Source organism: Melanerpes formicivorus, unplaced genomic scaffold (assembly GCF_026170545.1).
Source record: "Melanerpes formicivorus ecotype bairdi unplaced genomic scaffold, bMelFor1.0.p_v2 SCAF_36, whole genome shotgun sequence".
Classification (NCBI taxonomy): Eukaryota; Metazoa; Chordata; class Aves; order Piciformes; family Picidae; genus Melanerpes; species Melanerpes formicivorus.
Window position 1 is genome coordinate 442,093 of NW_027142388.1, and position 17,203 is coordinate 459,295.

A 17,203-nucleotide genomic window follows, 5' to 3' on the forward strand; every position below is an offset into this window, starting at 1 on the left:
ATAGAATAGAATAGAATAGAATAGAATAGAATAGAATAGAATAGAATAGAATAGAATAGAATAGAATAGAATAGACCAGGTTGGAAAAGACCTTTGAGATCATCAGGTCCAACCTATCACCCAATACCATCTAATCAACTAAACCATGGCACCAAGCACCCCATCCAGTCTCTTCCTAAACATCTGCAGGGATGGTGACTCCACCACCTCCCTGGCCAGCCCATTCCAATGGCCAATCTCTCTTTCTGGGAAGAACTTCTTCCTAACATCCAGCCTAAACCTCCCCTGGCACAGCTTGAGACTGTGTCCTCTTGTTCTGGTGCTGGTTGCCTGGGAGAAGAGACCAACCCCCACCTGGCTACAACCTCTCTTCAGGTATTTGTAGACAGCAAGAAGGTCTCCTCTGAGCCTCCTCTTCTCCAGGCTAAGCAACCCCAGCTCCCTCAGCCTCTCCTCACAGGGCTGTGCTCCAGACCCCTCCCCAGCTTTGTTGCCCTTCTCTGGACACCTTCCAGCAACTCAACATCTCTCCTAAACTGAGGAGCCCAGAACTGGACACAGGACTCAAGGTGTGGCCTAACCAGTGCTGAGTCCAGGGGCAGAATGACCTCCCTGCTCCTGCTGGCCACACTCTTCCTGATGCAGGCCAGGATGCCATTGGTCCTCTTGGCCACCTGGGCACTCTGCAGGCTCATGTTCAGCCTACTGTCACCCAGTACCCCCAGATCCCTTTCTGCCTGGCTGCTCTCAGCCACTCTGACCCCAGCCTGTAGCACTGCATGGGGTTGCTGTGGCCAATATGTAGAACCTGGCACTTGGATGTGTTCAATCTCCTGCCCTTGGACTCTGCCCATCTGCCCAGCCTGTTGAGGTCCATCTGCAGAGCTCTCCTATCCTCCAGCAGCTCAACTCCTGCCCCCAGCTTGCTGTCATCTGCAAATTTACTGAGGATGGACCCAATGCCCTCATCCAGATCATCAGTAAAGATACTGAACAGGATGGGGCCCAGCACTGATCCCTGGGGCACACCACTAGTGACTGGCTGGCAGCTGGATGTGGCACCATTCATCACCACTCTCTGGGCTCAGCCCTCCAGCGAGGTCCCAGAGAGATGCCTGTGGATTAGCATGGTATGGTGCACAGCAGATCACCAGAGCAGGGCACTGCACTTCATGATCTCTTCATTTTCATCATCAAACTGAGATTCAGGAATGTTTCCAGGGCTTGAATTTATGTGACCTGCCCTAGCTGATCCTGCTGTGGCAGGGGGGCTGGAATGGGTGGTTACTGGAGGTCCCTTCCAGCCCCTACCATCCTGTGAGTCTGTCATTCAGTCGATGTGTTTGCTGTGGGATTTCATAGTTAAGCTCTGTGGAGGTAGCTTCCCTTCATCTTTCTGTGATAGCTTTAACTGCAAGATTCAGTTTGCCACACATTAGGCAGTTTTTTACTTGGAATTTACTTACATTTCTGATGGCTGTGACTGGCATAAAGGAAAACATTTCTGTGCCTGGATGTTATGATGGCCTTCATTTTGCTGGATTCTGAATTCATTCAAAACAGGATGACTTGCACAGGAGAGGAGATTTTTGAGTTTCTTTTCCATGCTGTATTTTCCCCTGCCTGTGTTCCAGAGTATTTTGCAGGCTTAGGTTTAACAGGATTACAGAAAGCCCTATTACACAAGAAGCACCAGAGGAAGAAGTTAGTACACAGCTAAATCTGCATACTTTGTGTTCTTCAGTGGCCATTCTATGTGGCACAGAATCACACAGTGGGTAGGGGTTGGAAGGGACCTCCAGGGAGCATCCAGTCCAACCCCCCTGCCAGAGCAGCATCACCCAGGGCAGGTCCCACAGGAACACATACAGGGGGAGTTGGAAAGTCTCCAGAGCAGGAGACTCCACAACCTCTCTGGGCAGCCTGCTCCAGGCCTCCAGCACTCTCACAGTGACAAAGTTTTCCCTTCTGTCCTCTGCTCCAGCTTGCCCCCAGTGCCCCTTTTGCTGTCCTTGGACATCCCTGAGCAGAGCCTGGCTCCAGCCCTGCACATCTTGATCCCCAGCAATGAGGATAGCCCTCAGGCTTCTCTGCTCCCAGCTGCTCTCAGCCTAAATGTTCCACTGCCTGCAGCAGCAGCTTTGTGGCTCTGTGATGGAATCTTCTCAAGCAGCTCCCTGAGGCCCCTCTTGAAGTGAGGAGCCAAAAACTGGACATAATACTCCAGATGTTGCCTCACCAGGGCAGAGCAGTGATAATCATGAAGTTTCCTGGTTTGACTATCCAGAAAGTACCTTGGGATGTTTATGAGTGACCCTGGCTTTGTTCTCTCCCACAAGCCAGAAAGCCAGAGCCCTTGGCTGTCTTAGACTGTAATCATGGAGGTCCTGCATAAAACCTGTACCAGCTCTCTGACTGAAGGATCTTTACCATCTCTAAATACCTGCTTAATCTTTCCAGTGTTCAGCTCTCTTGCACTTTGATCTGTAATCAGCATTTTGCTAGGAGGGATGCTCCAATTCTGGTGGGACACTGGAGATTTCTGATTGATGACTGTCATTAGGCTGAAAGCTCTTAGGGTTGAGCAGAGCTTTTGCTGTTTCACCAGAGCCTTGCAGAGAAAATTATGTGGAAGACAGGATAGGAACTCTGCCAATAACTTCCCCACCCCCCCAGAAAAACAAAACAAAACAAAAGGGAATAAAATAATTTTTTAAATGACAACTGGAATATACTTCTTGGAGGGACATGATTTCATCACTCTGTGATTCACAGAAGGGTATTTCCAGCCCCCAGAACACAAAGCAGCATTCAGCATTCCCCTTTGCCTCTCTCTGCGAGAGGTCCTGGGTTCAAATCCCGGGCCAGCCCCCGCACCTGAGGGATGGCCAAGGGCTCAGGCCCAGCCAGCATGGATTTAGGAAGGGCAGGTCCTGCCTGACCAACCTGATCTCCTTCTATGGTCAGGTGACCCGTCTGGTGGACGTGGGGAGGCCTGTGGATGTGGTCTACCTGGACTGCAGCAAGGCCTTTGACACCGTCCCCCACAGCAAACTGCTGGCTAAGCTGTCAGCTCATGGCTTGGACTGCAACACTCTGTGCTGGGTTAGGAACTGGCTGGAGGGCCGAGCCCAGAGAGTGGTGGTGAATGGTGCCACAGCCAGCTGGCAGCCAGGCACCAGTGGCATCCCCCAGGGATCAGTGCTGGGCCCCATCCTCTTTAACATCTTCATTGATGATCTGGATGAGGGGGTCGAGTCAGTCATCAGCAAGTTTGCAGATGACAGCAAGTTAGGAGCAGATGTTAGTCAGTTAGAGGGTAGAAAGGCTCTGCAGAGGGATCTCAACCGACTGGACAGATGGGCAGAGTCCAATGGGATGGCATTCAACAAGTCCAAGTGCCAGGTGCTGCACTTTGGCCATGGCAACCCCATGCAGAGCTACAGGCTGGGGGCAGAGTGGCTGAGAGCTCCCAAACAGAGAGGGACCTGGGGGTGCTGATTGACAGCCGCCTGAAAATGAGCCAGCAGTGTGCCCAGGTGGCCAAGAGGGCCAATGGCATCCTGGCCTGCATTAGGAATAGTGTGGCCAGCAGGAGCAGGGAGGTCATTGTGCCCCTGTACTCTGCACTGGTTAGGCCACACCTTGAGTCCTTTGTCCAGTTCTGGGCCCCTCAGTTTAAGAAGGACATCGAAACACTTGAACGTGTCCAGAGAAGGGCAACAAGGCTGGGGAGAGGCCTTGAGCACAGCCCTGTGAGGAGAGGCTGAGGGAGCTGGGGTTGTTTAGCCTGGAGAAGAGGAGGCTCAGGGGTGACCTCATTGCCCTCTACAACTACCTGAAAGGTGGCTGTAGCCAGGAAGGGGTTGGTCTCTTCTCCCAGGCAACCAGCACGAGAACAAGGGGACACAGTCTCAAGCTGTTCTTCACCAAGCGAGTCGTTCGCCATTGGAATGTGCTGCCCAGGGAGGTGGTGGAGTCACCATCCCTGGAGGCATTCAAGAGGGGATTGGACGTGGCACTTGGTGCCATGGTCTAGTCATGGGGTCTGTGTTGATAGGTTGGACTCAATGATCCTCGAGGTCTCTTCCAACCTTAGTGATACTGTGATACTGTGAACCAAACACCCTCCCTCCCTTGCTCTGCTCTGCAGTGAAGTTGCCTCTGAAGGAGCCTGCCTGGCGCTGTCTCAGATGCTGCTTCCTCCTGCTGAAATCACAAATGCAGTAAGGCAAAGCTTCCCTCAGTGAGACCTCACACTTAATAATTGTCCCATCTGTTGGGGATGTTTTGCTTGGAGCAAACAGCTGTCCCTCGCTCTCAGCTACACAGGAGGGGCTCCTGCACTGAACTCCCAAGAGGGGCAGGGCCTTTATGAATTTGTGGTTGGTGTCATGCCTGATGCCTTCTTGTTAACTCCCTGAGCACAATTAGCCACATTTCATGGCAGCCATGGAATTATCCAGAGAGGTTTAGTGAATTCACATGGGGGACAATGCCTGGGTAGGGCTAAAAGTCCTGGATTCAGTACCCCCACTGAAAGAAGGTTGCATTTAAACCTAGAGGTTGCCTGATCTGTTAGGGCTGGCTCTCAGCAGGTGTTCTTGCAGGTAGTTACCCTAGGGAGCTGCTGAGGGATGGCTTCCAGTGTGTGTGTATATGTGAAACTGGAGGGGCTGGGGGGCAGTGAAGGGCTGATGTGTGGAGAAAGGCTCCAGGATCCCCATGAGAGAGAGTCCCACTGTTTGCTGAGACAGGTGATGTGTTTGTACAGCCATCATTTCATACTGAGCATCAAAATGCCACTTCTAACAAAGTGTTGTGGATAGACCTGGAGTTCAGGTTTCTGTAGGTAACAGGAGATGGAAGATGGATTCCATGAAAGGAAAAGAGAGTTGAAAACAAAAAAACAAGCAGAACTTGATGCTTTGGGGCTGGATGCAGCATCTGTAGGGCCTGAGCAGTGTGCTGGGGGCTGGATGCAGCATCTGTAGGGCCTGAGCAGTGTGCTGGGGGCTGGATGCAGCATCTGTAGGGCCTGAGCAGTGTGCTGGGGGCTGGATGCAGCATCTGTAGGGCCTGAGCAGTGTGCTGGGGGCTGGATGCAGCATCTGTAGGGCCTGAGCAGTGTGCTGGGGTCAGTCTGGGTACCTGCTGTGAGAACCGAGCTGGCTTCCCTCTCCTGGGGAATGCCTTCACTTCACATTCCTTTACAGGTACTGCTGGAACAGCAGCTCCATGGAAAATGAGAAATGGCAGTGCAGGTTAATAAAAGCAAGTGAGCATTGACAAACCTGGTGGCCTTCTATGACAAGGTTACAACATTAATAGATGAAGGCCAAGCAACTGACATCATTTACCTGGACCTGAGCAAAGCCTTTGACACTGTCCTGCACCACATCCTGGTCTCCAGGCTGGTGCAGGATGGGTTTGATGGATGGACCATTCAGTGGATACAGAACTGGCTTGATGGCTGCACCCAAAGGGTGGCTGTCAATGGCTCCATATCCAAGTGGAGGCCAGTGGCAAGTGGAGTCCCTCAGGGATTAGTACTGGGACCAGTCTTTGTTGGCAACATGGACAGTGGCATTGAGTGCACCCTCAGCAAGTTTGCTGATGACACCCAGCTGTGTGGTGCAGCAGACAGGCTGGAGGGAGGGGAGGCCATCCAGAGGGACCTGGACAGGCTGGAGAGGTGACAACCTCATGAGGTTCAACAAGACCAAGTGCAAGGTTTTGCAGCTGGGCAGAGACTGGCTTGAGAGCAGCCCTGAAGAGAAGGACTTGGGGGTGCTGGTGAATGAGAAGCTCAAAATGAGCCAGCAGTGTGCACCTGAAGGTCAGAAAGCCAACCACATCCTGGGCTGCATCAAGAGAAGCATAGCCAGCAGGTCAAGGGAGGTGATTCTCCCCTGCTACTGCACTCTGGTGAGACCCCACCTGGAGTATTGTGTCCAGTTCTGGAGCCCCTATCACAGGAAGGATCTGGAGGTGCTGGAATATGTCCAGTGAAGGGCCACAAGGATGATTAGAGGGCTGGAGCACCTCTGCTATGAGGACAGACTGAGGGAGTTGGGGCTGTTCAGTCTGGAGAAGAGAAGGCTCCAAGGAGAACTTACTGTGGCCTTCCAGTGTCTGAAGGGGGCTACAAGAAAGCTGGGGAGGGACCTTTTAGGGTGTCAGGGAGTGATAGGACCGGAGGAATGGAACAAAACTAGAAATGGGTAGATTCAGATTGGATGTTAGGAAGAAGTTCTTCCCCATGAGGGTGGTGAGAGACCGGCACAGGTTGCCCAGGGAGGTGGTGGAAACATCATCCCTGGAGGTTTTTAAGGCCAGGCTGGATGTGGCTCTGGGCAACCTGATGTAGTGTGAGGTGTCCTTGCCCATGGCAGGGGGGTTGGAGCTGGATGATCCTTGAGGTCCCTTCCAACCCTGACAATTCTATGATTTTGTGCCCCCGCCTGTTCTGGCACTTCTGTCCCTCCCCCCTGCCAGCCACTGACCTGCTCTCCTGCTCTCTCTGCAGAACCTGCAGTGGGCTCGCGACGTGCTGCTGGGCAGCGGAGTGCCCTGGCAGCAGCTGAAGCACATGCCTGCCCAGGGCCTCTTCTGCGAGAGGAACAAGACCAACTTCTTCAATGTAAGTTCGTGCACGCAGCTGAACTCTCTCAGCCATCCTTCCAACACCTGACTCTGGTTGGGAAGGTGTGGGGAGGGCTGGCACCAGGAAATAACAAGGCAGTGGCCAGAGGAAAAGCAGAGTTGATACTTACTGGGATTTTCCCCCTTTGAAGGGAATCACATTAGAGTGATTATTCCTGATGAGCTTGAAAACATGGGGAGAGAAGCACCATTGTTTCTTAGTCATGCATCATTTACCAGATGCTTGGTAGCTGGGCCCTGTGTCAAAATTGGAATGTATTGCTGTTGATTATTTTCTTGCTTGGTGCAGCCTGGCTCACACTCCTCATGACAAACAAACAAAAACCCCCAGTGCTGGGTACTCCAAGGAATCTCTGGAGTTGGAAGGAGCTTTTTTTACATGCAGATTTTGAGGGGTGCCTCAGCATAAAGACTACTTCAGAGTCCCAGAGTGCAGGAGCAGCCCTGGCATATAAACTGTCCCTATGCCATCTTCTAGTCCACAGGAGTGTCTGTGCCTCTCAGTGGCATGGGGCACAGAACACTTCTGAGATTTAGCTGAGCACTTATCTGTCAAGTTCCTTGCTGTGGTTGCAACCTAACACACTGCTGTTGTATTCAGCACCTCAGGCTTTTCTGTGGCATGCTCCAGGGGGTTGTGCCTTCTGCTCTTTTAGGATTCTGTAGCTGTTTTGTGGCTTGCAGTGTGTGGTGAGAACCTGGAGATGTTCTGTTTATCTTTCTGGTCTCTGGATCTGGTACATGGTTGCCTGTGCTTGCAGTCACAGAATTTGATGTCTCTGCTTTCCCACCCAGTGCCTCTGTTCTAATATTTCAGTTGTGATTATTTATTTCCACTTGATATCTGTTAACATTTTCACTTTTGCTGGGTCTTGTGTTAACCAGCACCTCTGCAAACTTCTGCTAAGTGTAAGGTGAGTGCTTTCCTGTGATTATAATCCCTCAGATGGGTTGAACAACACAGAATCACCAAAAGCTAGGAAGGGACCTTGAATATCTCCAGGGGTGGGGCCTCAACTTCCTCCCTGGGCAACCTGTGCCAGTGTTCCACCACCCTCCTGCTGCAGAACTTGTTCCTCACGTCCAATCTCAGTCTGCTCTGCTCTCTGTCCCTGCAGGCCTTTGGGAACAGCCCCCCTTTGGGAACAGTGCCCCTGCAGCCTTCTTGTAGGCCCCTTTGGGTACTGGCAGTCTGCTCTAAGGTCTCCCTGGAGCCTGATGTGTGAAAATTATGTTCCTAGCTTGACCTAGTGTCTGCCCACAGACACATTTAATGGTAGTCTAGAGTCCTCTGTGGAGACCACTGCTTTCAAGCTTAAGAGATGTCTGTGTGGAGACTCAACTCCAGTGTGTCTCAGCTGTGATGCCCATAACTAGCACATGAAGTGCCTCAGACAGCAAAACAACTCCTCAAGGCCTTTGTATATCAGCCAGTGCTAACATCTTGATTTATTCCCACAAGCCTGGGAGTTAATCTTCCTGTCACCAGGTACAGTGTCCTCTGTGAGGTTAGCATGATCAAATCTTTTGGTGGTCTCATTTTTCTACCCAAATCCTCTTCAAGTAACACTCCATGTGGAGCATGTGGCAGTAATCCAGTACAGATGACACAGACATAGCACAGTGACAAAGTCCAGATCCCAGAGGGAAAGGGCTACCTACAAGTGCCTGTGAAAAAAAGCTGTTAGTGCCAGCTGACATGCCAGAATTGGACAAAGCTGGGAACAACTTGTGGGGGGGGGAAAAATTCTCACAACTCTGCATTGACCTTGTTTGGGTTAAACCTTGACTGCAGAGCTCCTGGGCAGGCTGTGGGTAAGCAAATGTGCTGCACTATCTGGGTCAGTGCTCAGGAGGCAGCCTGGGGTGTCCTCCATTGCATGCAGATGGTGGTGCAGCCACTGCCCCAGCTCCTGTCTTCACTTGCAGTTGGGTGATAAACCAGAAACTGGAGAGCTCCACAAAAGTAAGTAGTCACATCTAATCTGAGACACTGCATAGCCAACCTAAAGATTTTCTGAGCTGGCTCATGGGTCCTTCTCAACAGAAGCACTTTGCCCACAGTGTTTTATTTGCTTCCATGAAGTGCATTTGGCTTTACTTTAGAGAAATCTTTTGCCTTCATGATACAGCAGAGTTAAGTGAATGTCTGCATGGCCTTCTGCACAGACCTTGCTGGTGAAATACCTTTTTCTTCTGGTCCCATTAGTGGGGTTTATCTCTTGCCCAGAAGGTTCAGGGTTGTTGATGTGAGAGCTGACTCAGTTTTACAAGTCCAAGCAGCAGTGAGCAACAGAGAGAGCTTGCAAAGACAAGGACCTGTGCCAGCCTGCTTCACCCAGGCACTCTGTAAATCATGCCTACTCCTAGCAGAATTATTTATTAAATGTTTATGACAGCACTGTATGGGAAGAAATAAACCTGAGTAAAGCTGTCTGCTGTTACATTCTCCTGCAGAGCTCCTGCTCTGCCTCCCATGTGTCACGAGCTGTTATCTAATTTGTTGGCTGTCACTCAGCTGTGACTGAAAGCTCTTGGAATTCATTTTCTTACTGTCTCCAGAATGAGCAAAAAAAGGGACATTCCCTTAGCCCTGATCCCTTCTCCTTTGACAGAACTGCAGTAATGCCAGGATGCACAGAACTTCCCTTCTGTCAGTTCTCAGAAAGCAAAAGGGCTAGCTGCGTTGTTGTAGCTGTTTGTCTCCCAGAGAGAAAAGAATGGCCCTGATCTTTCTAACACCAGAGGACTTTGCACATTCCTGACCCTGCTAACGGTGCAGTCATTGTGTCAATGATGGTTGCAGTCAGAATCCTAGACTGGCTCAGGCTGGAAGGGACCTCACAGCTCATCTGCTCCAACCTCCCCACCATGGGCAGGGACACCTCTCAACTAGATTCAGCTGCTCAAGGCCTTACACAGTCTACCCTTGAACACCCCCAGGGAGGAGGCAGCCACAGCCTCCACTGGGCAGCCTGTGCCAGAATCTCACCACCCTCACACTGAAGAACTTCTTCCTCAGCTCCAGTCTGACCCTGCTCTGCCTCAGCCTCAAACCATTCCCCCTTGTCCTGTCTCTAGACATCCTTAGGAAAAGTCTCTCTGCAGCCTTCCTGCAGGATCCCTTCAGCTACTGGAAGGCAGCTCTCTAAGGTCCCCCTGGCGCTCCCTCACCCCCAGCCCCCTCAGCCTGTCCTCATAGCAGAGCTGCTCCAGCCCTTGGATCATCTTTATGACCTCCTCTGGATTCACTCCAGCAGCTCTGTGTCCTTCTCATTCTGGGAACACCAGAGCTGGAGGCTGGAGCCTTCTCCTCTCCAGGCTGAACACCCCCAGCTCCCTCAGCCTGTGCTCACAGCAGAGCTGCTCCAGCCCTTGGATCATCTTTTTGTGGCCTCCCCTGGAGCTCCCCTCCCCAACTGTGCTCCTAGAAATGAATCCCAAGGCTTTTCTGTCTGGCTAGCCACACACTTCTCTCTAACCTACATGTCCTGGTACACTGCAGCTTTAGTCCTCTTTATCTGTGTGTCAATAGCTGGGGAAACTTTTCATTTCTTTATTTATTTGTTTGTTTGAGAGGGAGATGGCTCCAGGATGATTCCTATGGTAACTAAATTAGAAATTAATTCAGGAAGAGAGGGAAAAAAAACCAAAACAAAACAGAAAAAAGAAAACTCCCCAAACATTGCTTTATATAGCAGGGCTCTTTTCCCCCTTCCCCCCCTTTTTTTCCCCTTTCTTTTCTGTATTCATTTTTCCTGCCACTATTAATAAAACAAAGTTAAACTTTGTGCACAGATGCTGGGGATTCATCAGGCTGTGGGTGGGTGCTGAGGGGGAAAGCAGCATTCTGCTGGTCAAGCTCAGTGTTCCAGTAACTTCTCCATATGGTTTCATGTGCAGTGTTTGTATTTTCCTGGCACATCTTCCCTGGTGATAATGATTTGTTGTCATGAAGATCTCGATGTCCATCTTTGGTAGCTGTTCCCTCCATGTGGAAGCTGTGCATGCACACAGTGGATTGTATTGCAGGCATTCATCTGCAGACTCTTCAGGGTAGTTGTGCTGGATTTCACTCTAGGAGACACCCAGTTTGTCTATTTTCTGCTGTATCCCTCAAGCTCCCCACTCTGGTCCAAGTAAGCAAGGTTAAGGTGGAAGGTGTCCAGAGAAGGGCCACAAGGATGAGCAGAGGGGTGGAGCACCTCAGCTATGAGGACAGGCTGAGGGAGTTGGGGCTGTTCAGTCTGGAGAAGAGAAGGCTCCAAGGAGACCTAATTGTGGCCTTCCTGTATCTGAAGGGGGCTACAAGAAAGCTGGGGAGGGACTTTTTAAGGTGTCAGGGAGTGATAGGACAGGGGGGAATGGAGCAAAACTAGAAATGGGTAGATTCAGATTGGCTGTTAGGAAGAAGTTCCTCCCCATGAGGGTGGTGAGACATTGGCACAGGTTGCCCAGGGAGGTGGTGGAAGCCTCATCCCTGGAGGTTTTTAAGGCCAGGCTGGATGTGGCTCTGGGCAACCTGATGTAGTGTGAGGTGTCCCTGCCCATGGCAGGGGGGTTGGAGCTGGATGACCTTTGAGGTCCCTTCCAACCCTGAGAATTCTGTGTTTCTAGGGTTCTAAGATAAGGTAGCAGGAGCCAGTAGATGAGAGGTAGCAGTGATTTCTCTGTCTCTGCTAGAGGAAACTGGTGAGCTGGCAGCTAAGGGCACTGGAGCTGAACCTATTCTAGACATTTGTTCAGCCCAGTCTGACCTGGAATACCAGGGCCAAGGGCAGCTCTTCAAGGCTGATTGTGACAACTTGACTGAAACCTCAGATTTAGTCTTTCCTACCATGTGCTGGAAAAGCCTGAACTGGAGGTAGCAGCAGGCTAAAATCTCTTTCCTAGAACTTCTCCTGCTCTGCTTTCCTTCCTGTCCTTGGCTGGTGATAGATCTGAGTTACTCTCCTGCTGCTCAGAGCTGGTGTGTCTTTTCAGTTGGCAAGTGTGCTTCCAGCTCCTAGACATCTGCTGTGTGGAGTGTGAGTCTTCTGAGAAACACAGTGCCATTTAAATCAGACTGGGGAGAGGAGAAAGAACTTAGAGGAACTTGCTGAACATCCCTGTGAGCTGAGGCAGTCTCAGTGTGGTGAGAGTTTGAGCTTCATCTAAGAGATTTCATAGACTCCTAGACTGGCTCAGGTTGGAAAGGACCTCACAGTTTATTTAGAATAAACTTTATTTAGAATGAACCAAACCAGGTTGGAAGAGACCTTCAAGATCATCGTGTCCAACCCTTCAACCAATCCAACCCACCCAAACAGCTAACCCATGGCACCAAGCACCCCAGCAAGTCTCCTCCTGAACACCTCCAATGATGGTGACTCCACCACCTCCTTGGGCAGCCCATTCCAATGGGCAATCACTCTTTCTGCATAGAACTTCTTCCTAACATCCAACCTGAACCTCCCCTGGTGCAGCCTGAGACTGTTTCCTCTTGTTCTGGTACTGGCTGCCTGGGAGAAGAGACCAACATCCGCCTGGCTACAACCTCCCTTCAGGTAGCTGTAGAGAGCAATAAGGTCACCCCTGAGTCTCCTCTTCTCCAGGCTAAGCAACCCCAGCTCCCTCAGGCTTTCCTCATAGGGCTTGTGTTCCAAACCCCTTACCAACTTCTGCTCCAACCTCCCCACCATGGGCAGGGACACCTCTCAACTAGACTCAGCTGCTCAAGGCCTTATGCAGCCTGCCCTTGAACACCCCCAGGGAGGAGGCAGCCACAGCCTCCCTGGGCAGCCTGTGCCAGAGTCTCACCACTCTCACACTAAAGAACTTTTTCCTCAGCTCCAGTCTGACCCTGCTCTGCCTCAGCTTCAAACCATTCCCCCTTGGCTTGTCTCTATAGACACCCTTAGGAAAAGTCTCTCTGGACTCACTCCAGCAGCTCTGTGTCCTTCTCCTGCTGGGGACACCGGAACTGGAGGCAGGGTTGGAGGTGGGGTCTCAGCGGAGCAGAGTCTTCAAGATGCCTATAAAAAGCTCGATAACTTTCTCAACCTCTGCCCAACATGTTATTTACAGTCCTGCACTCCAGCCTCTTGGAAAAACAGAACTCATCAGTGAAAAATGCCCCTTGCTCACAGACCTCTCTGTCTCCACATACCCACGCTGTTCTCTCTGGCTAACTTTGCAGGCTTCCAAGGCCCAGCTAGTAAAGATGCCAGTCACTCTAAACCCCTGGAGATCCATGCATGGGGTCTTGAGCTGTGGTTTGTGCCAGAGGGTATTAAACAGCTCCTTTATTTCCATTCTCTTTTCCCTAGGAAAAGGTTCTTTTGTTGAGGAGATGAGTTTCTAGACCAAGGTAAGGTAGGCAACAAACAACTGGGGAAGGACTTTTTAGGGTGTCAGGTAATGATAGGACTAGGAGGAATGGAATGGATCCAAGCTAGAGGAGGGGAGAGTTAGATTAGATGTCAGGAAGAAGTTCTTCCCCATGAGGGTGGTGAGACACTGGAACAGGTTCCCCAGGGAGGTGGTGGAAGCTTCATCCCTGGAGATTTTGAAGGCCAGGCTGGATGTGGCTCTGGCAGCCTGACCTAGTGGAAATTGTCCCTGCCCATGGCACTTAAACTATGGTCTCCATCTTCATAGCCTGGAACTAGTGTGAGTCATTAAAATGATAGGGGTTCCTTAAGTGGTTGAGATATCATTCCATGAGCTTGGGGTAACCACTAAAATGATTGCTGCTTACACATCCCTCCTTTGTTCCTCCTGACAGACTGCACTGAGGCTTTAAGAGAATGTGTTGGGCTTCAGTTGAACTGGAGGCAGTGCTGCAGGTAGGGTCTCAGCAGAACAGAGCAGAGGGCAGAGTCCCCTCCCTGTGCTGCTGCACTCCCTGCTTTGGATGCAGCTCAGCACACAGCTGCCTGCTGGGCTGCCAGTGACCATTGCTGGCTCCTGGGGAGTTTGTCACCAACTGACACCCCCCAAGGCCTTCTCCTCCAGGCTGCTCCAACACTGCTCCTCACTCAGCCTGGATTTGTGCTCTGACCCAGGAGCAGGACCTTGCCCTTGGCCTTCTTGAATTAGAGGAAGTTGACTTTCCAGGTTCCTCTGGATGAATCCCAGCATGTCAACCTGGCCACACAGCTTGGTGTCATCTGCAGACTTGCTGAGGATGTCCCTGTTGCTGGCAAGGATGCTAAGCAGCAGATGTGACTGCAGTGCAATTTCAAAAGCATTTTCATCATAGCAGAAGGGAAAATAGAAGAGGAATGCAGTGCTGGGGATCAGGAAACGTGCTGAGCATTGCCAGGCTGTGTGCAGAATCCAGTCAGTCCCCTTGCTGCAATTCAGAAGCATCAGCTCCCATGTCAGAAGTTAGGATTTCAGCTTGTGCCACCTGGCACCCAGGCACTTAGGAAGCAAAAAGATTTTAATCAAGGAAGAAAAGAGGAGACAGAAAGTCAGCCAGGACTGCCTGCCTGACACATTTCCTGCCCAGAGGACTCTCAGCCTACAAGTTGAACAGTGATAGCATCACAGAATTGTTTTGGTTGGCAAAGCCCTCTAGGATCACCGAGTCCAGCCATCCACCTACCACTACCATGGCTACTAAACCACGTCCCCAGGTGCCATGGCTACACAGCAGTCAGCTGAGGTGACTCTGCTGACAAGGTGTGGGAGCAGAGGGGAGAATCACTTGCAGGGTATCACAGTATCACAGTATAACTAAGGTTGAAAATGACCTCGAGGATCATCAAGTCCAACCTATCAACACATACCCCATGACTAGACCATGGCACCAAGTGCCACGTCCAATCCCCTCTTGAATGCCTCCAGGGACGGTGACTCCACCACCTCCCTGGGCAGCACATTCCAATGGCGAACGACTCGCTCGGTGAAGAACTTTCTCCTCACCTCGAGCCTAAACCTCCCCTGGTGCAGCTTGAGACTGTGTCCCCTTGTTCTGGTGCTGGTTGCCTGGGAGAAGAGACCAACCCCTTCCTGGCTACAGCCACCCCTCAGGTAGTTGTAGAGGGCAATGAGGTCACCCCTGAGCCTTCTCTTCTCCTAAACAATGGCTAAACAATGCCAGCTCCCTCAGCCTCTCCTCCTAGGGCTGTGCTCAAGGCCTCTCCCCAGCCTTGTTGCCCTTCTCTGGACACATTCAAGTGTCTCGATGTCCTTCTTAAACTGAGGGGGGTGTAGTGGTACTTCGTGAATGAGCAGCCAGTGAGTACTGCTCTCCTTCTGCAGTCTTTGCTAGAAGTCACAGCAGGTGTGTTCTGGGCACAGCACTGCTGTGGTGGTGGAGGCAGGTGAGCCAGGCACATGTGGGGCTGCTTTCAGGGTTGTTTTGTCACTGCCTTTTCAATCTGTCACTCTTCTTCCCTCACAGTCTGACAAGTCTCTGCTTGATTTGATTTGATTTTTCAAATAATTGAGGCAAAAATCAAATTTCCTGCCTCTGAGTATTCTCCAAACGAGAGGGCAAAGCAAAAAGTGTCTTTCTGCCTGAAAACCTGAGAGCTGTCTCCAGTGGCAGACTGAAGCCACAAAATGAAAGGCCTGGAAAATACTTATATAAGACCAGAAAATCTGCTGCTCTGGATTAGACTGGGTTCCCCAGCATGAGAAGGACACAGAGCTGCTGCAGTGAGGCCAGAGGAGGCCACAAAGATGATCCCAGGGCTGGAGCAGCTGTCCTATGAGGACAGGCTGAGGGAGCTGGGGGTGTTCAGCCTGGAGAAGAGAAGGCTTCAGGGGGACCTTAGAGCTGCCTGCCAGTACCTGAAGGGGTCCTGCAGAAGGGCTGCAGAGAGACTTTTCCTAAGGGTGTCTAGAGACAGGCCAAGGGGGAATGGTTTGAAGCTGAGGCAGAGCAGGGTTAGACTGGAGCTGAGGAAGAAGCTCTTCATTGTGAGGGTGGTGAGACTCTGGCACAGGCTGCCCAGGGAGGCTGTGGCTGCCTCCTCCCTGGGGGCGTTCAAGGCCAGGCTGGATGAGACCCTGAGCAGCTGAGGCTAGTTGAGAGGTGTCCCTGCCCATGGTGGGGAGGTTGGAGCAGATGAGCTGTGAGGTCCCTTTCAGCCTGAGCCATTCTATGATGATGATTCTATCATTTTATGTTCTAATTTGTGTTACTGTAGTACATGAACAAGACTCATGGCAGATAAGATGAGCACTGCTTGAAGACTCTGAAAATGTAGGCAACTGAGCAACTGAGTCTAGTTGAGAGGTGTCCCTGCCCATGGTGGGGAGATTGGAAATGAGCTGTGAGGTCCCTTCCAGCCTGAGCCAGTCTAGGATTCTCTGATTCTAGGCAGATATTCTGATCCTGTAGCTGTTGTTACCTGACTGTTTGCAAGAAGGTTAAAAATATCTGAGTTCAAGGAAGTAAATAAATGCTGCTGCTGAAAGAAGAACACCTTTTAATTCCTGTAGGCTTTCCATTGCACTGGAAACTTGAGAGTACTCTTATCTTGGCAAGCAAAAAGAGCCATTTCTAAGTGAAAACAATGTCCTGCTTCCTCAGAAACAAAAGATGGAATCTCCTCTTCCTCAGTGGGCCCAGACTCCATGCCAGGATTTACCTGTGAAGTGAAGGGACTCAGCTGAAAGTGGAACAGAATTTCAGATCTCCTGACCTTAGCAAACTCCTGTGCTGTGTTTGCAAGGCAAGCTTGCAGCCTTACCTTGACAGAACAGTGAGGTCTGGAATCTTCCTCAACATTTGTTACTCCCCCCAGAACATTTCAAGAAATCCCAGGGTGCAAAAGTTAAAAATGCTTAGAAGTGTCAAATCCCTCCCATCTGGCTCCTGGTATTGTAGCACTGGAGACTATGTGCTAGGGCTCACATCCCCTAGGTGATGCTGGCTGAGATGTTCCTCCAGCTTCCCCTGGTTGTTCCTGATTTAAAGATGCTGGGAGGGGGAGGCCTGTGATGAAATGAGACTCCTAAAGAGTCACACTCGGTGAAATACAAACTTGCCACTCTGGAATGGTCTAGGTTAGTGCTTTGCTGTCTTCCTCTCTCACCAATAAATAACTGAAAGCTAAGTCCAGGACTGGGTCTTTCAGGATTTACAGCAGCACATAGGACCGTTGTTCTTCTTTCTCAGGCTGGTTTGCTGAGCTGCAGGGACTCATGATGGTATTTGTTTTGAAAAGGACAAATGTTAGGTCATCTTGTTGACTCTGGGCATTTTTCAAGATCTTTGGGACTGCTCTGTCAGTCTTTTTCCCATCCACCCAAAACTGCACAAAGTCTTGTTCTTTTCTTTCTGTATGCCCTAAACTAAGCTTAAAAAGCAGTAGGTGTTGGCTGTCTCCTGTATGATTTACTCTGGGTGATCCTGTGCTAGCAGGAGGGTTGGACTAGATGGATCTTCAGAGGTCCTTTCCAACCCTACCACACTGTCATTCTGTTTCTACAACCCTGCTTTCCACAGGGCTGCAGAGAACACACTGCATCCTTTCTTAGCCCTCATCAGCCAGAAGACTTGAACAGTGTCCCAAACACTGCTCTGTGTCAAAGTGAT

The 17,203-nt window shown here is 50.8% G+C and overlaps 1 protein-coding gene across 4 annotated transcripts in view; it reads left to right on the forward strand.

Annotated features, from left to right (window-relative positions):
* Positions 1-17,203, forward strand: part of CABIN1 (calcineurin binding protein 1) — a 136,863-nt gene that overhangs the window by 63,435 nt on the left and 56,225 nt on the right. For all 4 annotated transcript variants that reach the window (XM_068157146.1, XM_068157149.1, XM_068157148.1 and 1 more), the window contains exon 29: positions 6,530-6,643. In XM_068157146.1, coding sequence (XP_068013247.1) covers positions 6,530-6,643 — 114 coding nt within the window. The remainder of the gene's footprint in view (positions 1-6,529; positions 6,644-17,203) is intronic.